Source organism: Bacillus rossius, chromosome 7 (assembly GCF_032445375.1).
Source record: "Bacillus rossius redtenbacheri isolate Brsri chromosome 7, Brsri_v3, whole genome shotgun sequence".
In the NCBI taxonomy this organism is placed as follows: domain Eukaryota; kingdom Metazoa; phylum Arthropoda; class Insecta; order Phasmatodea; family Bacillidae; genus Bacillus; species Bacillus rossius.
The window spans coordinates 37,307,944-37,333,316 of NC_086335.1; the positions used below are offsets into that span (position 1 = coordinate 37,307,944).

At 44.9% G+C, this 25,373-nt stretch overlaps 1 protein-coding gene across 7 annotated transcripts in view; it reads right to left on the reverse strand.

Annotated features, from left to right (window-relative positions):
• The window catches only part of LOC134533831 (calcium-binding mitochondrial carrier protein Aralar1), a 122,161-nt gene that overhangs the window by 21,735 nt on the left and 75,053 nt on the right, over positions 1–25,373 (reverse strand). For all 7 annotated transcript variants that reach the window (XM_063371516.1, XM_063371514.1, XM_063371521.1 and 4 more), the window contains one exon: positions 21,416–21,518. In XM_063371516.1, the coding sequence (XP_063227586.1) occupies positions 21,416–21,518 (103 nt within the window). The remainder of the gene's footprint in view (positions 1–21,415; positions 21,519–25,373) is intronic.

Sequence of the window (25,373 nt, forward strand, 5' to 3'; positions counted from 1 at the left end):
AATTATATATAGGTCCTAATGAACATACACATTCTTAAGCAATATTAGCAAAAAATCTTACTTAAAAGAAGTTTTTATTAGTTTTTCTGTCCAATTGTAAGGTAACAAATTAGAAGAGTAATGGGTCTTTTTTCTTAATAATGTACGTAAATTAGTTGCCTGTAAATAATAACACATTTTTTGTTGATTATTTCTAAAACTTAAAAAAAATTAAAATTTGTATATTTATAAAACAGTATTTCATTCACTAAAATAAACACATTTCATAAATAATATTTCTTTAACTAACTATAATATAAATCATTTTATAAATTAAAATTTTTCGATTATAGTGTATGTTAAGTGAAGATTAAAAACAGAACTGTTATATACGCCAGTTTACCCTATTATGAAAATTATTGTTTTATTTACTCATTTGATGTATAATAACCCAAAAAAGGATACGTAATAATCTAGGCGTTCACAACACTGATTATAAAAATTACTACTATAACATACAAAGAAGATCGCCTGCAATAGCGGTAGCAAAGCGAACGAACTAAGTTATCGGTGACCTGTCTTCTTTGAATTCGAGATGGGAGCGGACGAACTAAAAGAGTGACCTAGTTCGCCCAGGAGCTGCGAACTAAAGGAGCGCTCCCGGTCGCGAACTATTATGCGCAAGTCTAATGATAAGCTACTCTTAATATTTACCTTTCACTTTTCTTATCCTGTATTGGAATTCATTAAAAAATGGTTTACTCCATAAAAGTAATGGGCTAAAAATTTGAATATAACTGAATAAACACTTTAACTCATTACTCACCTTTACTCTTAGCTTTCAGCACAGTGTTGCCAGGTCTACTGTTTTTGCAGTAGATCTCCTTCTTTTTAAAAAATCTACTGTTCTACTGCTAAAAAGCGAAAAGTCAAGCAAATCTACTGCTTTTTCCTGCCTCAACAATTTTTTTTATTAAAATTAACAAAAACGGCTTGAATTTTAACTAAAAAGTGTATATTTTTATGTTCTTGAGTTTTCTAGCCTGCAACAGTTCAAATTTTAGTGTCACACTGCGATATATCGATTTACTGCGAGATACATTTAAATCGAATCTCTGATAGTTACCTAAGGGACTTTCCCCTCGTTAGTGGTGTGTGGCTGTGGCATGAGCGTATCTTTTTCCGGGAGTTCCCCACCCCAGGCGCCCTTATAGGTTGAGATAGAGCTGTCGTCACTCGTGACTCGTCTCGTCCGTCTGTCGAGTGTCGTCATCGTGTCGTGTCGCTGTCGCCTGTCGGTATCTGTTTATCAGTCATCAGATTTGTGTGCTTTGAAGTGAAACAGTTTATGTTACTGTTATTGTCTCGCGGTCGCCTGTAATAATTTCGGACGATGTGGTGTCACGGACAAAGTGTGCCGTTGTTTATTACGAATGGATTTTGATAACGCTGAATTTATTATTAATTATTTGCTATGAGTAAAAAGGTGAAGTATTCTCAGAAGTACAAACGTGAGTGGGAAAACGAAGAGTTGTTTAAGGGTTGGTTACAGTCTAGCAAGAAAGGATGCGGTTTTGCATATTGTAAGTCATGTAACTGTGATATTAGCATTGCTTCTGGAGGTAAAGGTACATTAATTAGACATGTAGAGTCTGATAAACATGTGCAATGTGGAAAGGAACTTATTGGTCAAAAAACATTAACTTCATTTGCATCTCAAGCAACCAATTTAAGTAATAACGTCAAAGAAGCTGAAATTCGTCTTTCTGCATTTGTAGCAGAACACAACATTTCATTTAATATAATTAGTCACTTGACACCCCTTATTAGATCAGTTTGCCCTGATTCTGAAATTGCAAAAAAAATCAAGTGTGGCCGAACCAAAGCAACTGCCATTGTTAAACATGTTTTAGGGCAGGAAAGTAAGGAATTACTTTGCAATATATTGAGGGAAAATAAATTCTCGGTGATTGTTGATGAATCAACTGACACAAGTTCTACCAAACATTTATGTGTAGTCGTACGAGTGCTTTCTGGAGAAGGGGTTGTAGTTGACGCATTTTACGATCTCATTCCTGTGAGTGAAGCAAATGCTGTTAACTTGCATAACAGCTTGGTACAGTCATTTGAGAAGGAAAATATTCCTTACAAAGAAAACCTAATCGGTTTCGCTGCTGATAACGCTAGTGTAATGATGGGTAAAAGACATTCATTATCTATTCTTTTGAAAAACGACATGCCCGACCTTTTTATAATGAGGTGTATTTGCCACTCATTCCATTTGTGTTCATCATATGCTTGTGCGAAGCTTCCAAGGGAACCGGAAGATTTGGTCCGTGATATTTTTAATTATTTTCATTCAAGTTCTAAACGTATTGAATCCTTCAAAGAATTTCAAAGTTTTGTGAATGTAAAGCCACATAAGCTGTTGCATCCAAGTCAGACAAGATGGTTATCCCTTGAGTTGGTTGTATCTCGGGTTTTGGAGCAGTATGATGCCCTCATACTTTTTTTCACCCAGGCTGCCTTTGAAGATAAGTTATTAGCATCAGATGCCATTCTTCAAAAATTAAAATCACCCTTCAACAAATTGTATCTTGAGTTTCTTCAGTTTGTTTTGCCTATGTTCAATATCCTGAACAAGCAAATGCAGAGTGAGCAACCACAAATTCAAAATTTGAGGCCGAGTGTAGTTTCTGTATTAAAAACTCTCCTCGAGTGCTATGTTAAACCAGAAATTGTAAGATCCATAGATGTAGATAAAGTTGATTATAAAGATCCTAGAGTTTTTCTGCCGTTGGAAAATGTCTATTTTGGGGCAAAATTTAATATTTCTTTGTCAAAAAAAAAACTTTCTGAGCAGCATGTGAAACTTCTCAAATTGCGTTGCCTAGATTTCTACATTGAATCTGTGAAACAGATTACAGATCGTTTTCCTTTCAATGATCCTATTTTCACTATGCTTGAAGTGCTAGATCCTACTAAAATATCACCTTGTCAATCTATTGCACCACTGGCTTCCCTGTTTCCAAGATTAATAAAAGAAAATGAGATCCAACAACTCGATACAGAATGGCGATTGCTACGTAATACGGAAATTGGTGGTAGTAGTGGCAGTAAAGACACAGTACAAGATATCTGGGATAGTGTCCGTAAAAAATCATACGCAGACTCCAACCAGGTATTTCCTTTACTAGCCAAATTTATTTGGAGTCTTTTGAGTCTACCCCATTCGAGTGCTACAGCGGAACGAGTGTTTTCAGCAGTGAATTTGATGAAAACGAAAACCAGGAACAGGCTATCATCAAAGACAGTATGCGGTTTGTTACACACCAAGAGACTAGTTTCTAAATCCGAATGCTTTTCTTTTGATGTAACTAGTACAATAATTAAGAGAGTTCAAAACAAAATGTATGACAGTGATGATGATGATGATGATGATAATAATGATGACTGACGTTTTGGTAATTGAAGAAGGAGCAGGCTACAAGCAACTTTTTGTTTTCATCAGTTTTTTATAAGGTCAGTGAAAATAAAATAAAAATTCTTGTGGTTTGTGTATCTTAATATGTAATGTGTGTGAAACAAGTTTTTGTTACTAATTTAAAAGTAAATGTGTGTAAAAATAGGTTTACTAAATTAATTGTAAAGGAAAGCTATATGTTTAGGATATCTACTTCTTTCTACTGTTTTTTCACGGTTCAATCTCCTGTTTTGGTGAGTGGTAGACCTGGCAACACTGTTTCAGCAACGGAAATATTCTTCCCAAGCCCACACGTTCATATTTGATCCCGCGCACATTTTCTTTTTTTCATCTTTGTCTTCTACTTCTATTATTTCCTTTTTATCTTCAGAACAAAGCCCGACTAGCTTACTAAATAATACTGAAAACCTGTACACGCCACTATTCAAAATGTTTACACAAAGAGGACAGCAAAATAAAATAAATATAGTAGAATCTCGTTATAGCGAGCACGATAATAGCGAGAACACGGCTATAACGAGGTATTTTTGAGGAATTTACGGCGTGATCGCTTGAAGCGCGCTTTTGTTATTTGTCTGCTTTATCTCCACCCCTTTCGCTCGCCACTAGACATCTTGCCGTTGACGCCTGTCACATTCTTCAGCCGTGCAGTCGCCACCTAAGTGCGTGGCTTTAAAAATAGAATCCCATCCTTTCTTTCTTTTATCAAACTTCCGTTAGTTATCTGTGCCGTGTGTAAACAAAGTTTGAGATTGAAACAGAAACAACGTAAGAAAGTATTATTTACAAATTAGAAATATGTATGTTTTTGTTTTTATAATCGCGTATTTTCAAGTTTTTTTGGTTGTTATCTTAAAAGAGATAATATTAAAAAGCCGCTCTAATGAGATTTAATTGTTTCTTGGTTAACAAAAACTATTAATTATCAAATATTGTTAATTGTTTATATTCTATTTATTATTTACGCGACGTCATACTGCACGCGTACGCAATACGACTGGATTCGTTGCTGCAACATAACATAGCATGTTATGCGGTATCAGGAGTAACGTAACGATAGTAACGAGTACTAATTGTTATAGTAACGAATACATACGGGTACACATTTTTTCGTTACTTTTACACCTCTAGTAGGCACTACCGTATTTATTTCCGAATCGCTAGGGCAGTTTTCTTGTAACTTTTGTTTCGGTCAGTTGTTGTGGTATCTGTCCGGGAAAGGGGTGGTGATGGTTTGAGTTTAATCCGAAATTTATTTTCTAAAAAAGTTGACAGGTTTCTTTAAATGAAAAAAAGTATAGTTTTCCAGCAACTATTACGTTTGAGGCGTACGTGCGTTGCCGCAGCCGCACTCCTGCTTTTTTGTAAGGAATTAAATCGTCGCGCTACACTAGCACCACCTGTTAACTACATCCCGAACCAACATGGCCGCTAGCAGACAGCCCGCGTCAATAGATAGCAGGACAATGCTGTGTCGGCCGCGGTAGTGATGGGCAGAACGGTTCATTTTAATGAGCGGTTCAGAACCGGTTCGTTCTTCGAAGTGAATCGGTTCGTTGATATGGTTCTTCGGTTCATTTAATTTTTTTTTACTAGAATTTGAATTAACTGCGTACTTATCGCAATTACGATGTATTTGTACTATTAACTTAATTTTTATAGAAGAAAAAATTTAATTGCATAGCTAACCAATTAAAAATTGACGTCGTCCCAAGTGCTCCTCCGGCTCGCTGAGGCCATTATTGCCCGTCGCTGCTTCAGGCTTGCGTGTGCGCCGGCGCCCGTGCGCAAAAGTGTAACAGGTTTTGTTTATGTAATTATGTAAGGGTGTGAATATCTATTTGTCTTGTTGTGTTGATATTGTGTTGAGTTCAAAACGGATAAAATGTGTTTCCCGGGCGACTGAGTCGCGTCTCCCCGCCTGTGACCATGTGGCTCCACGCACTCGCACACGAAGGAAAGAGGGGAGATTCATGTGCACGCGGCAAGGGGGGAGGCCGCTGAGACGTCGCGGAGCGTGGGTGGAGTCAGTCGCCGAAGTGGCATGAGAGAGCGCGGTCGCGAAGGTCACGTCACCGTCAGTCGTTCGCGTCGTCAGTTACGTCACCGTCAATCACGTCACCGGGAGTCACGTCACCGTCGTTCGCGTCGGCAGTTACGTCAGTCTTTCATGTCATCGTCAATCGCGTCACTGCCAGTCACGTCACCGTCATCCACGCCACTGTCAGTCGCGTCACTGTCGTGTCACCGCCAGTCAGGTCACTGGTAGTGTCGTGTCGCGCTCAAGGTGCGTGGAGCCGGGCCTCGCCCTGATGGACTGTCACAGAGGGGAGCCGTGACAGCCCATGTACAGTGTGACGTGTGCATTAAACACACCTTAACGTCAAAACTCTTTTATTCCACCTAAGTTAGGGTAGTTCCCTTGCCACGTGGCACGTACCCTCTCTACCGGAGCAGCTGGGCAGCGACTCCGAACCACGGGAACGGCCCTAACGTCGTCAAAATGGCGCCCAACTAGTGTGGCTGACCATGAGCTTTTACATAGAAACGGACATGAAAAGTGCGGATTTTCAAAACTTTCGGGAGCCGCGAGAATGCTGCAGGGAGTCGAGCGTGGACAAGAGCGGCGCGGGAGCGGAAGCCGACGCGCCAAAATGGTGTGAGATTGCGCCGTCAAGCGATAAGAGCGCGTCACACAGGTATCGGGTTTCATTCGGCCGCGCGAGTGAGTTCGCTCTTCCCCCTTTTCCCCTTCAAGGGATCGCGCCGGATGAGCGCAGGCGAATTGCGCCCTTCGGGTCGAGCGGGAGCCGAGTCCAGCCGAGCGACGACGAGTACAGCCGAGTCGGACCATTCAAGATCACCGCGCCGCCGGGTCAACTTCCGCGGGACGAAGAGCGTGCGGAAACGGGACCTCCGTCAATGGAGGGGGGGAGGCGGGCCATGCCTGTCTGTTCCCCGCCACTTGACGTCCCGGTCCGCCGCACGGGCCGGTCAGCCGCGCATGTCGCGGAATGCTACACACCTGTGCGCGTGAATATGGACGGGGTCTGCCAGGTGTGTCATAAGCCACACGGAGAGGGCAGCTTGCGAGGGGAGGGCGCTACACTATGGTGCTCATGTACCCCTAAGGAAAAGACTGTAAAAAAGGAAATATATAACCATGGCACAGAGCGGGCCGTGATAAGGGAGCGCGTGACGTGCGCGATGGTAGGCTGTCCCGGGCGACCAGGCGAGACGGCGCAGTGCTATGTGTGCGGCACTGTCAGACACCGGATTTGCACGACTGCACGCGAATTCGCTAATTTCAGGGACGGACTATTTCTATGCGCAGCCTGTAACGACGGTGTGCGGCGCCATGGGGAGGCACAACCGGAACCGGTACCGCGAAATGCAAGCGTGGCGGTGTCACTACCTGTATTCACGGGGCGAGCACATGAAGATCCGCATGCATTTCTGCAAGCATGCTGGGACAGACTATCAAGACACGCGGTGCCCGAGGACGAGTTCACGGACAGAGTTAGTGGACAGCTCCGGGACAGTGCCCAAGCCTGGTGGGCGATGGCAGGCGAATACCGGATGTCTTGGACCGAATTCGTTACCCGGTTCGAATCCCGTTTTGATGACGCGCGTTCCCGTGCCAGCTGTCGGTACCAGCTGTACTGTCAAACACAGCGGGCCGGGGAAAGCGTGGAAGGCTTTATTTATCAAAAGCTACGCCTCCACCGACGTCTGACGACAAGCGGCTCAGTCGCCGAGATACTGCCAGTGATTGTGGAGCTACTGTCACCGGAATTAAGACCTTTCATGCGTAACGCCGCGGGAAGAAGCGTGGACGATTTCCTAGCCATGGCGAGAGAAACAGAGAGAGACATCCAGGCCATACAGAGTGCAACGGAGACCATGATGCCGTGGAGGCCCAACCCCACCCCGGCGGTGCTGTCACCAGAAGATGCTGGAGCGATGGTGCGGTACACTGGCCCGCCAGCACCGCCGGACAGATCCGCCCAGTCGCCGGGGTCGCGGGGACGCAACCTTGAGCCACAGGGCCAGTCGAGGCTGACCTGGCGGCAGGCCGACCGAGGGGAGCGACGCGGAGGCCCGACAGCCCGCGAAGAGCGGCCTCCCCGCTGCAGGTACTGTCCAACAGAAATGTACCACTGGCACCGTGAATGCCCCGTCAAGGCCGCCGGAGAAGGGGGAAACGGAGGTGACACAACACCATCGGGAAACGCCTAGGTGAGGGCGATGAGACAGCTGGGCCCCGCTCTCCGAAACTCCAACCAGCCACACCGCCCCGCCCACCTGACGTCGGCGGGGGCGGTCCGCGCCGGCCCGACGGGCCGTGCCCCGAGTCTTCGGCGAGCTATGCCGCTCGCCCCACATCGTCGGCGTCCCCGCCAGCAGCTGCGGGCGCCAGTGAGCTACCGCCCCGCCCACCTGACGTCGGCGGGGGCGGTCCGCGCCGGCCCGACGGGCCGTGCCCCGAGTCTTCGGCGAGCTATGCCGCTCGCCCCACATCGTCGGCGTCCCCGCCAGCAGCTGCGGGCGCCAGTGAGCTACCGCCCCGCCCACCTGACGTCGGCGGGGGCGGTCCGCGCCGGCCCGACGGGCCGTGCCCCGAGTCATCGGCGAGCTATGCCGCTCGCCCCATGTCGTCGGCGTCCCCGCCAGCAGCTGCGGGCGCCAGTGAGCTACCGCCCCGCCCACCTGACGTCGGCGGGGGCGGTCCGCGCCGGCCCGACGGGCCGTGCCCCGAGTCTTCGGCGAGCTATGCCGCTCGCCCCACATCGTCGGCGTCCCCGCCAGCAGCTGCGGGCGCCAGTGAGCTACCGCCCCGCCCACCTGACGTCGGCGGGGGCGGTCCGCGCCGGCCCGACGGGCCGTGCCCCGAGTCTTCGGCGAGCTATGCCGCTCGCCCCACATCGTCGGCGTCCCCGCCAGCAGCTGCGGGCGCCAGTGAGCTACCGCCCCGCCCACCTGACGTCGGCGGGGGCGGTCCGCACCGGCCCGACGGGCCGTGCCCCGAGTCATCGGCGAGCTATGCCGCTCGCCCCATGTTGTCGGCGTCCCCGCCAGCAGCTGCGGGCGCCAGTGAGCTACCGCCCCGCCCACCTGACGTCGGCGGGGGCGGTCCGCGCCGGCCCGACGGGCCGTGCCCCGAGTCTTCGGCGAGCTATGCCGCTCGCCCCACATCGTCGGCGTCCCCGCCAGCAGCTGCGGGCGCCAGTGAGCTACCGCCCCGCCCACCTGACGTCGGCGGGGGCGGTCCGCGCCGGCCCGACGGGCCGTGCCCCGAGTCATCGGCGAGCTATGCCGCTCGCCCCATGTTGTCGGCGTCCCCGCCAGCAGCTGCGGGCGCCAGTGAGCTACCGCCCCGCCCACCTGACGTCGGCGGGGGCGGTCCGCGCCGGCCCGACGGGCCGTGCCCCGAGTCTTCGGCGAGCTATGCCGCTCGCCCCACATCGTCGGCGTCCCCGCCAGCAGCTGCGGGCGCCAGTGAGCTACCGCCCCGCCCACCTGACGTCGGCGGGGGCGGTCCGCGCCGGCCCGACGGGCCGTGCCCCGTGTCTTCGGCGAGCTATGCCGCTCGCCCCACATCGTCGGCGTCCCCGCCAGCAGCTGCGGGCGCCAGTGAGCTACCGCCCCGCCCACCTGACGTCGGCGGGGGCGGTACGCGCCGGCCCGACGGGCCGTGCCCCGAGTCATCGGCGAGCTATGCCGCTCGCCCCATGTTGTCGGCGTCCCCGCCAGCAGCTGCGGGCGCCAGTGAGCTACCGCCCCGCCCACCTGACGTCGGCGGGGGCGGTCCGCGCCGGCCCGACGGGCCGTGCCCCGAGTCTTCGGCGAGCTATGCCGCTCGCCCCACATCGTCGGCGTCCCCGCCAGCAGCTACGGGCGCCAGTGAGCTACCGCCCCGCCCACCTGACGTCGGCGGGGGCGGTCCGCGCCGGCCCGACGGGCCGTGCCCCGAGTCTTCGGTGAGCTCTGCCGCTCGCCCTACATCGCTGGGGGCCTCGACAGTAGATGCGGGGCTAGAGGATACGCTGTCCCGGCTCGGGCGCATGGGTCCCGAGGAAGGCAGTCTACTGCGCATACCTGTCCGGGTGGACGGCCGGGAACTGGAGGCGCTGGTGGACACCGCCGCCAGCCACAGCTATATTGCCGCTCACCTCGTCGCCGGTGCTGACGTGACAGCTGAGGCTGGGACAGTCCTGCTGGCCACCAGGGGAGCTTGCGCGCCCACGTCTGGGCGCGCCCAGGTAAAAATTCACATAAGGGACCATGTTAGCCAAACGGACGCCATAGTGTTGCATGAGCTACGAGAGGAGATTATCCTGGGAGCCCCCTGGCTTGCACAGGTCGATGCCACAATCGAAGTCCGTGCCGGGCGCTTGCACCTTGGTACCCGCGGCCGTTGGACTGTCTACGGTATCCACCGGCCTATTCCATCCCCACCTCTCACAGTTGTAGGTTTGGATGAGCTGACCCACGGAGTTCCAGCCGAGCACCATGCCGACATCGATGAGGTGATAAGGGCTCATTCGCAAGTGTTTGCAGCTGCGGACCAGTTACAGAGGACTACAATTACAGAGCATAGCATACCCCTGGTGCCCCATACCCCTCCATTCCAGAAAGTGTTCGGGTTCGGACCCCGTGAACAGGATGCCATACAGGCGCAAATCGAGGAGATGCTGGCGAGTGGCGTCATAGAACCTAGTAATTCACCTTATAATAGTCGTATCGTAATGGCCACCAAGAAAGATGGAACGCTGAGATTTTGCGTAAATTTCAAAGCAATAAATCACCTCACCATTCCGGCACCACCACCATTAATCAACATCACGGATGCCCTCGCTGGCTTGGGGAAAGCCACCATCTTTTCAAAGCTTGACCTCAAGTCGGGGTACTGGCAAGTGCCAGTATGCCCCGCCGACCGCCCCAAAACAGCCTTTACCGCCCCAGACGGCAGGCGCTTCCAGTTCTGTGCGATGCCGTTCGGCCTGATGGATGCTCCTGCGACCTTCCAGACCATGATGGTCCGTGTCCTGGATGGCTACATCGGCAAGTTTGCCCAAGCCTACCTGGACGATGTGATCATCTGGTCATGTTCGTGGGAGGAACACGCACACCATCTGGCCTTGGTGTTTGAGCGGCTCGCCAGGCACGGGCTGACGTGCGCCCCGAGGAAGTGCCACATTGGGGCGGAGGAGATCGAGTTTCTGGGCCATATTGTGGACGCAGAGGGATGCCGCCCGCTGCCCAAACAGCTGTCCATTATTGAGGGCAAGCAGGCACCCAAGACACGGAAGCAGCTCCAGAAACTCATGGGGCTGTTGAATTGGTTGAGGTCATTTGTTCCCCACTTCGCCTCGATTACCGCGCCAATGACCGACCTGCTTTCACCTAAGCACAAATTCCGGTGGACCCAGGCCGCCGACCAGGCCCTGGGCGAGGTAAAACAACAGCTCCGCAACTGCCACACCCTGTCGCGGCTGGTGCCGGACGAACCACTGTTCGTGCAGACCGATGCCAGCCAGGAAGGCATGGGGGTGGTGCTGTACCAGCTGGACGGCCAAGGCCAGAGACGTATCGTCGAGTACGCGAGTGCCAAGTTTGGCCCAGCGGAAAGACGATACCATGTCAATGAGCAAGAGTGCCTCGCTGTGGTGTGGGCACTAAAAAGATACCGACACTACCTCGAGGGGCGCCCCTTCATTCTCCGCACGGACAGCCAGTGCCTCAAATGGCTGGATTCCGTGCAGGAGGGCAAGTCAAAGTTTACCCGGTGGGCCCTTCTCCTCCAAAGCTTCCACTTCACGGTGGAACATGTACCCGGCCGGGAAAATGAGCTCGCTGACGAGCTTTCCCGGCACCCGGACCCCAGAACCATAGTCTACGATGACCAGGGGTGGGACAACCTCCTACCCCCGGTTCCGATTACCAACTATTCGGACCCGGCACCCAACGATGCCTTACTGTACATGCTGCCTGGGCCCAGCACACCAGAGCCGGCCATCCAATTCGCCACCATGGCAGAGCTGGTGACTCACGTGCGTGACGCCCAGCAGGACGACCCACAAACACGAGCCCGACTGGCCGAGTGTGGCGACCAAGCATTTCCCTATCAGCGTAGTCTCGATGGCATGCTTCAGACCCGTGGTGCTCGCAGAGGAAGCCGCTGGAGTATTCATGCACCCCCTGCTGCACGGCCAGCCATCCTACTGTTCTTCCACAGTCATGAGCTGGCGGGGCACCCTGGGGCTGAACAGACCCTGCGAGAAATCCGCAGGACGTTCCACTGGCCGGAGGTCACGGCCGACGTTAAGCAGTTCGTGCGTGAGTGCCAACGCTGCCAACAGTGTAAGGCGCGTCGACCTGATGGCGTGGAGCAACAGGTTCCCCGACGCCCTGACCACCCATTCCACGAGGTGGCTCTTGACATTATGGGCCCCTACCCACGCACCTCCCGGGGAAAGCGGTTCATCATTGTAGTCACTGATGTGTTTACGCGATGGACCGAGGCGTTTGCTGTCGCCAATGTCAAGGCGGGAACAATCATCGCCCTACTGGACCGAGAGGTGTTCCCACGGTATGGGTATCCGAGAGTGCTGCTCACGGATAATGGAGTCCAATTTACGGGTCACAGCTGGCGGAAGGCATGTGGGCGGTGGGGGGTCCATCATCACACCACCCCTACCTATCATCCCAGATCAAATCCCACTGAACGCCGCAACCAAGACATTAAGACCCAGCTCCGTATCCGCCTTGATGAGGACCACACTAAGTGGGACATTCACCTCCCCACCCTCTTGTACTGCCTCCGCCGGCGCACGAACGAGGTAACGGGATATTCTCCAGCTGAGCTGCTCCATGGTCACAACTTAGCATTGCCAGCCGAACTGGGCGTCATTCACACAGAAGAACCTTTCCCGGTAGAGGACCTGCGGGCTGGGGCACGCAGGCATCAGGCCCAGTTTTTGGATCATCGAACACCCCAGTCCCTAAATCCACACCCGCAGATCATTCCAGGACAGTTTGTGCATGTAAGGCTCCAGCATCTGTCAGCCAAGGGCCGTGGGTTTTGCGCGGGCCTCGCGCCCAAGTGGTCCGAGCCCAGGGAGGTGGTGGCTCGCTTGGGGATGACCACTTACCTGGTGCGGCAGCCGAATGGCCGAATGGCCAAAATACACCGTGATGCCTTGCGGCTAGCCACGGTCCCGATGCCGCAGCAGCCATCAACCGTAGGAGCCGCAGATAGTTTTACAGACCAGGACTGCCCCAGGGACCAACCAGAGACACCACGAGGAGGCCATTGTGCCAATTCTGACCCGATGCCCCTAGACACCGACCCTGGAAGAAACCACTGCAGTAGGGAAGGAAGGAGATCGGACTCACCTTTGGTGCCGACGAACTTCGGTGACGAAATGGTCACTGGCAATACCAACCCAGCAGGTTGCGAGAATTCTTTAAATCCCAAAGCTCCAGTATTTTCCCGAGAAGCTACGCCCACCCAACAAGCATATGGGTATGAGCCCAACGGTTTCACCATGGACCACCTGGATGAGCTTGCTGACAGGCTGGACTCCAGGGATGCCCAAAACTCCGTCTTTAACACATCCCTTACCCCAATCCCTGATGAAGAGGACCCTGAGTTACCAACCATTGACACCATCCCTAAAATAGTATTCCCCGAGGAAGTAATGGAAGGGTTAAACGGGGATGAGTACCACCACCACATAGGTTATCCACCTGAAGGGCCCTGTGGTCCCGAGGAAGGGGTCATCATTGAACTCCTTGATGAGGTGAAGGAAGGGGACAGATCCCCACCTATGCACCCAGACACTGCACCGAATCCCCAGGTTCCGGAAATAGCCCGCCATTCCACTCGTCAGCGCAGGCCTCCCTCCTACCTGCTAGACTATTGGCCATGGGTACTCACCCAGCAGGTTACTCCTACTTCCGCCCATGGGATGCCAATATGAACGCCCGAGTGCCGAGTGTTAATGGTGAAGTGCGTGTGATCGTAGCATCAGCGGGCAAAATGACCTCGGGGAGGGGGGAGCATTTGACGTCGTCCCAAGTGCTCCTCCGGCTCGCTGAGGCCATTATTGCCCGTCGCTGCTTCAGGCTTGCGTGTGCGCCGGCGCCCGTGCGCAAAAGTGTAACAGGTTTTGTTTATGTAATTATGTAAGGGTGTGAATATCTATTTGTCTTGTTGTGTTGATATTGTGTTGAGTTCAAAACGGATAAAATGTGTTTCCCGGGCGACTGAGTCGCGTCTCCCCGCCTGTGACCATGTGGCTCCACGCACTCGCACACGAAGGAAAGAGGGGAGATTCATGTGCACGCGGCAAGGGGGGAGGCCGCTGAGACGTCGCGGAGCGTGGGTGGAGTCAGTCGCCGAAGTGGCATGAGAGAGCGCGGTCGCGAAGGTCACGTCACCGTCAGTCGTTCGCGTCGTCAGTTACGTCACCGTCAATCACGTCACCGGGAGTCACGTCACCGTCGTTCGCGTCGGCAGTTACGTCAGTCTTTCATGTCATCGTCAATCGCGTCACTGCCAGTCACGTCACCGTCATCCACGCCACTGTCAGTCGCGTCACTGTCGTGTCACCGCCAGTCAGGTCACTGGTAGTGTCGTGTCGCGCTCAAGGTGCGTGGAGCCGGGCCTCGCCCTGATGGACTGTCACAGAGGGGAGCCGTGACAGCCCATGTACAGTGTGACGTGTGCATTAAACACACCTTAACGTCAAAACTCTTTTATTCCACCTAAGTTAGGGTAGTTCCCTTGCCACGTGGCACGTACCCTCTCTACCGGAGCAGCTGGGCAGCGACTCCGAACCACGGGAACGGCCCTAACGTCGTCAAAATATTGCCATTATTGAACTGCAATTAAACATATCTGTTGATTAAGCCCAATAATAAAAAGTATATAAGTACGAAGTAGTAATAATAAAGATGTACTAGTAACTCAATATATATTTACTAAGTATTTTTAATCGTAAAATGAAAATAAAATTGAATGCATATTTGCTCATGATGTGAGAATTATAAATTGTATGTAGAAAAATCCAATTTAGAGGCCTCTCGTGGGTACTAGAGCAGTTATTGTCACTATTAGTTGAAAATGTATCCGCAAGAGGTCAGCACGAATGGCAGCGACGAGCAATGCCATGTGAAACTAAAGAGAAAGAACCGTGATAAGAAGGAACCGATAGCTTTGAAAACCACGAGCACGAGAGCCGGGCACGTCCTTTGTGGAGGTGAGTGGACGAGTAAAGAAAGAACCGAGAGATTTGAACCACGAGAGCCGATAATTCCGTAAGAGCCGAGCAGCTCACATAAAAATATATCAATTTATTGTTAGTTAAAATTTTTTGATGCACGTGTAATTGAAATAAAGTGAGGAGATTTGTTCAGTAATGTACTTATAAACAAATAAATGCTTTTATTAAAACTGGATAAAACAAGTAATAAAAAGCTTTTTATTTTGACATATTAGCCTAAAACCATAAAAATAAAATATCCATTAATACTTTAAGTTGTGCAGTTTATCACAATTAAAAAACAATGTTATAAAACACAAAGAAATATTTAAAATTATTACTAATTTTTTAAGTTTAATATAAATAAGTGTTGCGCTGTATTGGAAATAATTATAATTTAATACATTTTAATAATAATAGTGAACAAGTTATTGTCTGAGTAAATTGAAATACTACTTATCTCGAAGATCAATAATGTTGTTGAATGTTATCTTCCAAAAATACAGCATTTTTTTGACATTTTAAGAGAATAATATACACTCTGTACCTTAATTGTTAGAATTGGTTTAACATTTTTTATAGAAAAATCAAAATTAATTTACTTTGAAAAACTTACCTTGTTGTAAACCTACCAAGTGCAAACTCTGTATAAATAAATTTCTTGCTCCCACATCAGTAAACGAAGTAAAAATATAGGTATATATAATTTAATAATTGAGAAAATTCTACTCAGAGCATACATCAACTGTCGAAGTCAGGATTTCAGTTGTTAATTGTTGCCACGAGCACATATAAAAAAGACCCGCAAGGGCAAACTAAACAGGGGATGAGAACCTTGTTCATTAAAAAAGAGCGGCGTGTTGAAGGAGTGGGGGAAGGGACGGAGGCTTTTAGTCACAATTATGTATGAGTCACGTGCACTGAGAAAGAAGGAAGAGGAAGAAGAGCCGTGATCGGTGAAAGAAGGGAGGGGAAGAAGAGACGAGACCGTTCACTTGGCCGGGAAGGGGTGGTGAGTTGTTTGGAGTGGGGATTGGTTCTCCCCTCTCCCACTCTAAAGTGCGGAAAATAACCGAAGAGCGGAGAGAACAGAGAAAGAGCCGAGAACGCGAGAAGAACCGAGAGATATGTGAATTGCACGACGCATGGAATCGGGCAGCTTGTGAGGAAGGGAAGAAACAAAGAACAAACCATCTCTCCTTGTAGAGATCGTACCATGGATCGTACGTGTACATCGTTCGACTGAGCTAGTGAACCGCGGTTCTTTTTTCAAGAACCAGTTCCCGAGCATTCCTCGAGGCGAACTGGTTCAATTGAGCGGTTCGTGAACCATTTGCCCGTCTCTAGGCCGCGGGCCAAGATGCTATACTTAAGTGGCGTGCAGTTATGTTGACGCAATCGGTGATCGCATCCGTACTTATGGGGTATCGTTTTAAAGAGAATTCACACATCTACTCACAGAAATTAAGATTTCGTTAATATTACCTGTTATTTTCCAATTATACAGGTTTAAACACAATTTTTATGCTATTTTCGGTTAATTTTTATTTTTGGGGGGCCAAAATCTGTCCAATTCGGTTATAGCGAGGACACGGTTATAGCGAGGATCAAACCCGGAACCGTGACACCTCGCTATAACGGGACTCTAGTGTAGTACATCTGAAAAATAAAACGTAGAGAAGCACTACACGACTGGGAACAAAAAAAAAAATCACACACGTTTTCATCCCAAAACGTTCGTGTACTTGTACCACAGTTGCCAATAATACGAGAAACCAAAATAAAACTATCTCGGGTCATCTCGGTGTACTATGAGCTATAAAACTAGTAAGCATAGAATAATTTGGTACACGTACTACCATGACTATGGTAGCAATCCAATTCTTGCGCGCGCGCGCCAGTCAGTTGTTATCAGCAACGCAAACACAGCAAAGAGTTTTTCATGGACCCGCGACATCAAAAATGGCTTCATTAAAATGTCAAACTTCGTATAAATTATAGTATTCATAATTTCAGTTATTAATTCGCTACATACAATTAACAAAGACTATGAATAATTAGGGGTAGTCAAATTTCGTTAATGACGAAATCGCGAAATTTTAAAAAAATCACTTGCACATGATGTGTAATACAAATAACCTTACATGGTAGTGATAAGACGTTAATATACTGCATTTCGTTTTAACGAAATTTGCTGTGATGCGCGAAATCCGTAGTTTTTCACGAAATATGACGAAATCGCGATATTCGCGCGAAATTAACCTTTTTATCGCGAAAAATCACGTTGAATCATTCTGGAACTTGCACAAAACGTTTATTATTCCAAGAGGTTATATGTGAGACGCCATCTTTGCTTTTGTTTTTCTCTAGTACCCATAGAGTAGAGTGTGGCAATAAACATTATCACTTTAGCTACTGGTGGACAAATCACAGATGGCGTTGGTAGTTACGAGTGACGAAATGTTCTATGATTTTGTTTTCACGAGTGCGTGTCTGTCGAGTTTAAGTTCTTTATTTCCGAGTGGATGATGTCTCTCTTCCGCATCTATGATCGTTTTCCGTTGAAAGTTTTTGTGTCATTTTGGTCATATTACCGTGCATAGAGTAAATAAAGTACTAGTACAGAGTGGACACTCAATGCTATTGCAGTTCTACGTTTTTTTTATTCAGAAATGCTCTAGTTGCTATACAAAAACGCAAACTTGACAAACATTAAAACGAAGTTGCAATGGCTTAAAACCGAGATAAAGTACCTTCTGGAGTAAGACTTACGTATCAAATTATAAATAAATTTTAATTTAAATACAACATTTATCGTAGAAAGTACAATTTGCAGTTAATATGCTTAAAACACTAATTTGAATAGTAGGGAAATTTGCAGCTTCAACTGAATGTTGGCGAGCTTGTGACTTTTTTCGTGCATGCATTAATATTTATAAAAATATTGATTTTATTTTTTTCCCCCTTATAAGCAAATCAATTAACTAAATATCGGTAAACGTAACATAAAATGATTTAGGAGAGCAATATTTTTAAAACAATAAGTAAATTTCTTACCTTCGGGACAGTGTTTGCCTTAACCTCATTTCGGTTAAAAGTATTTTGTTTACGTATCATAACATTTGTTAAAATGCATAACATGTAACATATTTTTGGATTATATTAAATTGCTGCATTTTTTTATGTCCAAGAAACAATTTTTGTTCTAGTAGAATCACGTTGATTGAAGTTAAGGTTAGGATTTTCGTAGGTACCTACCGAATTGCATTACAAATCGCAAACAAAACTAATGCATAAAAAAACGTGCAGAAGTATTTAATCATTAACACAGGCAATGTGTATTTCTGGCAAATTTAACTGCATAAGTTGTACAATTTTCCCACAAAAACTGAAATGAAGCTGTTACCAATGGCATCAATTATTTATGGATTAGGTGAAAGTACAAATCATTACCGTATCTTCACTTCTTGAAGACAGGTGTATAGCAATTGTTAAGGAGAAAAAACCTTAATTTCAACATAAAAATTTAAAAGACACTTCATTTTATCGCAACCCTCACCTCGGTAATTGTTCCGTATCACGTATCCACGTTTATCCCTTGATCCTGTTGGCATGATCATGTATGATTTATCCGGTGGCACATGATGCTTGCTGTTTTAATTAATATTAAAACAACAAGAATCATTACCACAGGATAATGCCATTAGTATCAAGGGATAGACTTGGATACGCAATACAAAATTTTTACCCACACCTTCCTCTCGACCTAAAAATAAAATTCATACAAAACATTTAGACTAATTAAAGTACATAAGTAGCAAGTTTGAGCAGAATTTGAGACTCATTGAAGTTTAGAACAGTACCTAGGTATGTATTAATGTATTGTGTGCTTGTCCTCAACGTGCGACTACACACAGCCTAAAAAGAGGAAATTCTGTAGGGCATGAAAACAAAATGCTCATCACTATTTTAATTACACAAAACTTTTATTTTGTTTCGTTTTAATAATTTGCACATACCTAGTTTCATCAAGCGGAAACTTAAAGTAAAGTTAATTATTATTATCTCTTCTCTTGTTGTACCAGTAGTTAACACAACACGTAGCCGAATCAGGCATGTTTCATAACAGTCAACAGTGATTTATAAAGTAGTTCATGTAATCATTGAAATTATTTAACGAGATTACTATTTCAACATGATTGAAACAAAATTTCCTTAGAAAGTTTTTTATTATACCTAATATTGCTTAATTCAACGCTGACGCCATTAATTATGGTGTTGTCTGTTGTTGGATAAACAAGTGGTTCAACATGCCAACGAAAATTTGTTTATTTTCTTTTAAGTAAATATATTATTTTCATTTCAACAATACCAATTTATGCCATAAATTTGATAAAATGTTAAAACAAATGTAATATTTATTTAATAAACGTGGTATTTTGATTATAATTTTCGTGCTCAGATGTTGGATAAAACTGTATAGCAACTAGAAAAATGCGATTGCCTTGCCCTATGAAGTGTCCCCCCCCCCCTGTTACCGTGGTCACTGGATAAACGTATAAAATGCTGAAAGTTGTGTTTTCGAAAGAGCTAAATAATATGACGACGAAGGATTTTACGTGTTCAGTAAAGAAAAAGGCATCATGATGTGCAAGTTCTGTAATGTGCAAGTCGACTGGAAAATAAAATACACGTGTGAAAAACACTGTAAATTTCGAGCATCGCACTAGGTGAACAAAGCATCGGGTTCTGGAACTAAGCGTCAAGTTACTCTAGAACCATATATTTCACGAATGAAAATTATTACATCCAGACGTACGCCTACTCAGTCTCCGTCGTCGCACACGTTCCTACGAGACGTAGAAGACCATAAAACGGCAAAAATGGCATTATTTTGCCGACCGCAAATGCGTCTGGTGACGCAATCGTCGATAGGCCTTAACTCAATCTTTGTTCCTTTCTCTGAATCGGCCAAACGCAGTCCAGAAAAATAGCGTCACTTCCATATTAGCCAATCAAATCATAACTTTCAAAATGCTAATTGTTGTATTTGGGCGTCCTAGCCGAGGCGACTAATTATTTTCGAAGTTGTCACGGCAATGCACGAAAATAAATGCCGGCCAAGAGTGCCAACATATACATGAACAAATACCGCACACGCAGTTGAGGCGGTGAAAAACGTAAACAAAAAAAAAACAATATTCTGTACTGTTGAATAAGTACAGTGTTTTGGTGGGGACTAGTTTGCAGGAAATATATAATAGCTGATTTTCAGAGATAGGTAGTCAAAATGGACTTGAGCCACTAACGTTTCTGATCAGTTTCCGATTTTGTTGTATGTAATCTTGAGAATTTTAATTACAAATGCAGCGTGCTAAATTTTAGATGTGAATGTACTTCAAAACATTGTTTTTGATAAATTTCGACCAAATAAAACAATTATTCCATCAAACATATACATGTGTATAAAATTATAATGACGAAATAGTTATTTTTTCTAACTAAACAATTTTTTTTTCACCGAAATTTGGCACCGAAATAACTCTTTTTATTCACCGAAATGGGCCTTTTTTATTTACCATTTTTCATTGGCCCTATGAATAATATTAAGTTGTAAAATGCTGCAGCAGGAACTTTAGACAAGATTTAATGTTTCCCTGACTAGTTGAAAAATTTCCTGACTTTACCATGACTTTTCCCTGCTGGCAAAATTCCCTGACTTTTCCCGATTTTCCCAGTTGGTCGCCACCCTGCACATGCACTGATAAACAAAAACATCTGTTTTCACGCAGAATTGTCCTGTACTTCTGCATTTGCTTTTATGAAGTTTAATTTCTCTCAGTACTGAGCTTTAAATAGTCAATTCAACAGAAAAATTTAACTGAAAGATTACGAAAATACTAATGTTGATGGAATAAATCGATGGAAGAATATAAAAGACAGGAGACGCAGGACAATGCCTAGGATTTGATTCTAAGGGAATCTATCAAACCAAACTGAATTTATCCTGAAATAATCCATAAATATAGTTTCGTCCTCACTAGCAAGTGCTTTATCAAATGATGAAATTCTTTTGTTTTCAAATTAAATTCATGGACCCATTTCTTTTTACGTTCACATACTGTGAGAGCCAGGAGAATATTATCGTCTGAACCATCACTTGGATCCCACGGCATGCGTCTGTCCGACATCACGAAATAGACAATCCTGGCACAGCGAACATAGCAAACATCGCCAACATAAAGTAGCTTTCTGTGTGGCCTCTGCTTAAAAAAAGTGAGCTGATGTATAAAAATAGTAGGTGAAAGTGATTATTCTGATGTAGAGGAAGATTCATGAATTTTTATTTTTCGGTAGTGGGACATCAAAATGTAATGTTCAGCCTCTATTCGGGTAAATACGATAAGTACCATTCATAACTTAAAACATGCTAGTCAGTCAGGTTTGCCCTTTTCCTTTCATAACTACTAACATAAATTTGTGATGTAAAACTCAAGACATTACTGTTAAAAACCAAAATTTAGAATAAAGCTACATAAATTAAAGGCTACTTATTGAAAAAATGAACACATACAAAACATCAAAATACTACATTTTGGTTACCAGCATCACAATATGCTAACTGAGCCACCAACATAAAAGTAAATACAAATCATTACACAGTCAAGCCAATTGTACACACCTGTAGCTCCTTTCCAGAATGCTCTGAACCCTTCTTCCCGATAGATCTTGCGAGCCGCATCAACAACTCCCGTGTACGTTGTTTGGCCCGCTCGTGCCACAACCTGTCATAGGATAAAAATTAGGAACCTTATGTGAAATTATTCAAATTACGTAAAGCATGAATGAATAAACTAGGGCTTAACATCTCATTCACATCAGGGTCATTAGAGACCATGAGGGGAAATAAGATGAAAATGGAGCCTTAACAGGAGTACCCTGAGAAAACCCACAAGCGCACAATTACATCAGCCACATTTCCACTTGCGACAAATATGGGCAGGGAATTGAAAACGAATTTATTTGATAAAAGGCAAGTGGTCTGACCACTTTACTACTGTGGTTCCCAATACGTACAGTAGAAACTTTACTTACAGTTAAAATTACCACTATCAATATCTTACACAAATTAAAATTTTGAAAATCAATTCTATTTGCAGTTATTGCAAAGAAACCAAAATAACTGAATACTGTTTCAGGAGGCAAATGGGGTGGTAGGTAGGTCTTTTAACATTAGAATTCGCCAATGCAGATTCTGGAATTGGGAATATTCATTATAGTACACTAGGGTCTCGATAATCCGAGCTCCGATAATCCGAGTTCCCAATAATCCGAGTCAGTATCGGGGGTTATGAGAAAGAAAAAAATACGAATTTTGCAAACACACATACACGTAGGGATGGCCAGGGCTACGTTGAGGAGGAAGGCCCCATGGGGTGAGTTGGGTAAGTGACTGTACATAGCAGGTAGCGGGCCACCCCTGTCAGAAGTCGCAAGAATCTATTTTTAGAACATTGGGGGAAACCCCTTTTCTCTGTCGGCCTAGATCCTCCGCCCCCTCGTCACTTCCCCGCGTTCCCTCCAGAGGGCAATTTTTAGATCCCATAAGTTCTTCGCCGTGAGCACATCTATGTAGTTACGTTCCAGTTCTATTACAAACCAGAATGAGTAAAAGAAAACATACTGAAATATCATTAAGTGATAAATTAGAAGCGCTGACGCGGGTTGATAAAGGTGAGCCGCTAAAAACAATTGTGCGTGATTTAGGAGCGAGTGCTGTTACTGTGGGTGACTGGAGACGCAACAGACAGAAATTGGAGTTATGGCAAACTCAAAAAAATCTTTCACAGGCTACAACATCCAGATCTCGTATGAAAAAAAGTGAGTACGAAAAAACAAGTGAAGCTTTGTTTTCATGGTTTTTAGCACAGCGGCAAAAAGGTGTCCCTCTTTCTGGGCCTATATTAAAAGAAAAAACGCAGTATTTTCGTAATAAATTACAAGAAGGTGAAAGCAATTTTAATGCCAGTAAAGGATGTCTGGATAAATGGAAAAAAAGATACTGTGTGCGGCAATTGCATATCACAGGAGAAAAGCTTTCAGCTGATGCTGCTGGTGCTGAAAACTAAGTTCAAAAATTTCAAAGCATGATCGAAGAAGGGGGCTACACACATGATGAATTATATAACTGTGACGAGACTGGGTTAGATTTTAAAATGTTACCTGACAAGAGTCTAGCATCCAAAGACGAAATTTCCGCTCCTGGGCATAAAAAGAGCAAGGAACGAATTACTGTTCTGCCATGTTCCAATGCCTCTGGGACACATAAGCTTCGTCCCTTGGTGATAGGAAAGTCAAAAAAACCTAGAGCTTTTAAAAATGTAAATATAAACGCACTACCCGTCGCATACAAAAATCAAAAGAACTCGTGGATGAATACAACCATTTTTAAAAATTGGTTCTTCGAGGAATTTGTTCCTTCAGTAGAAACTTTTTTAAAAGAACGACAATTACCGAGAAAAGCACTGATGGTTATTGACAACGCTCCATCCCATCCAAACGTAGAAGAGCTTTCAAGTGATGAAATTAAAACTGTTTTCCTGCCCCCAAATGTGACTAGCCTCATTCAACCTATGGACCAAGGCGTCATTGCGACAATAAAGAAAAAATACAGACGCATGCTTCTGACATATTTTGCAAGAAGAAGAAATTTCATTAGTAGATATGCTAAAAACAGTTAATATTAAAGACGTTATCTATTGGTGAGTTGATGCGTGGTCAGAAATTAAACAGGAAACTATACAGAAATCCTGGTCAAAACTTATAAAACCGAGAGTTTCACAAAGTGAAGAAGAAGAAACAGTTGAAGATGACTGTGATAATATGACTCTATTGAATTTAATGGTGGCAATCCCTGGCTGCGAAATGGAATCCAGTGATGAAGAGGTTAAGAAGTGGTTAGACAGTGATGAAATTGAAGAATTGACGGATGAGAAAATTATTGAAATGGTCAACAACCGGGATGAGGACACCGAAAAAGACGAACAAGAGGAAGAAGAAACCAACAAAAAAATTAGCCATGCAGATGGGTTTCTACGCTTAGAAAAGGCACTCGAATACGTGGAGCAGCAAGATGACGTCACGCCAAATGACGTAATGTTTTTTAAGAAGTGGAGCACACGAGCAGCTGAGAAGCGAGGAGCATTAAAAAAACAAAAAACAATAATAGATTATTTTAAAAAATAATAATTATGTATATATTTCTATTCTGCCTTTCAATATGTTTGTATTTTCTTTTTATTAAAACATCAACATATGTATTAGAAATTGATTTTGCGTGTTTTTATTCGTATTGCCAATAATCCGAGGTTCTGATAATCCGAGTTGGCCCCGGTCCCATCCAGCTCGGATTATCGAGGTTATAGTGTAGTCTCGCTAATCCGGATTAGATGAGACCAGGCCGTCTGGATCACCGAAAGTCCAGAGAAAAGGTATTTACCATGAATAAAATTATAAAAAAAAAAATTATTTTACAACTTTTCCTAAAGCTTAAATTTATATTTTTAATACTTCTGTGTACATATATAAATTTTTAACTTAAAAACTGATGTAGGATTGACAAAAAAATATACATTTTCCATCAGGATAAACAAGATGTCCAGAGGAGCGGGGTCTGAATTAGCGGGACTGTACTTTAATTCCAATGGGATCTAATGAATTGGCATTCAATGGGTTTTTTTTTTTAATAAAAGCTGACTGATTCTTCCATTAAAGTAAAATCTTGAAACTGAAAGTGTCCTTTTAATTTAATAAGGTGACTTATCAGTACCTTCAATAAATATTTTCCTCCAATTAATCAAAAGCTTTCTAATGAATCAGGATTCTCATTACATACTTTTTTTCTCTCAATCAAACTGAGTTTTAGCTGATTAATCAGGGTATTGGGCATATTTAATAAGTCTTTTTTGATAAAATAAAATAATCACAATTATAATGTGATTTCTGAAATAACTGTCAAGTAAAACACAAAATTCTATTAAATTCACTTCAAAGGCCTATTTTGAATATTAAAATATTTTATCCATTTCATAAATCTTTTGTTTAGGTTTTAATTTTAAAAAATACCTAACATATCTTGTACAAAATAAAAAACTTATTTGGTCTCTATGTATAGTTTTTTTTTTTCCAAAATAAAATAACAATATATAAATGGCTAAACGCCTACAAATAAACATAACACGAAAATGTGAAAGTACAATTATTCAAGCTTTTAACATTGCATACTGAGTTTTCGATTCATATTAATAGCAATGAATTAGTAAGATATGACAAAAAATATTAAAAATTTTAAATATTTTGGCACCAAAACAAAACTTAAACCATACGATCAATTTTTTTTTCCCCCTACTGCTTAAATTGCTATGTAAGTTTAGTCATAAGATGAACACCATTTCTTGTTTTGATATTAAGAGTATTTTTGTATATTAATTAACAAAACTTTTAAAAAAAATTAAAATGTAACATGTTAAAATATAAAACCAAAAAATTATGGCGCTAACATTGCTTTCAAAAAAAATGTTTAACTGTACCTTTCAGTTTCATATTTATGAAATTATTGTCACCTAAAGAACATTACGGAA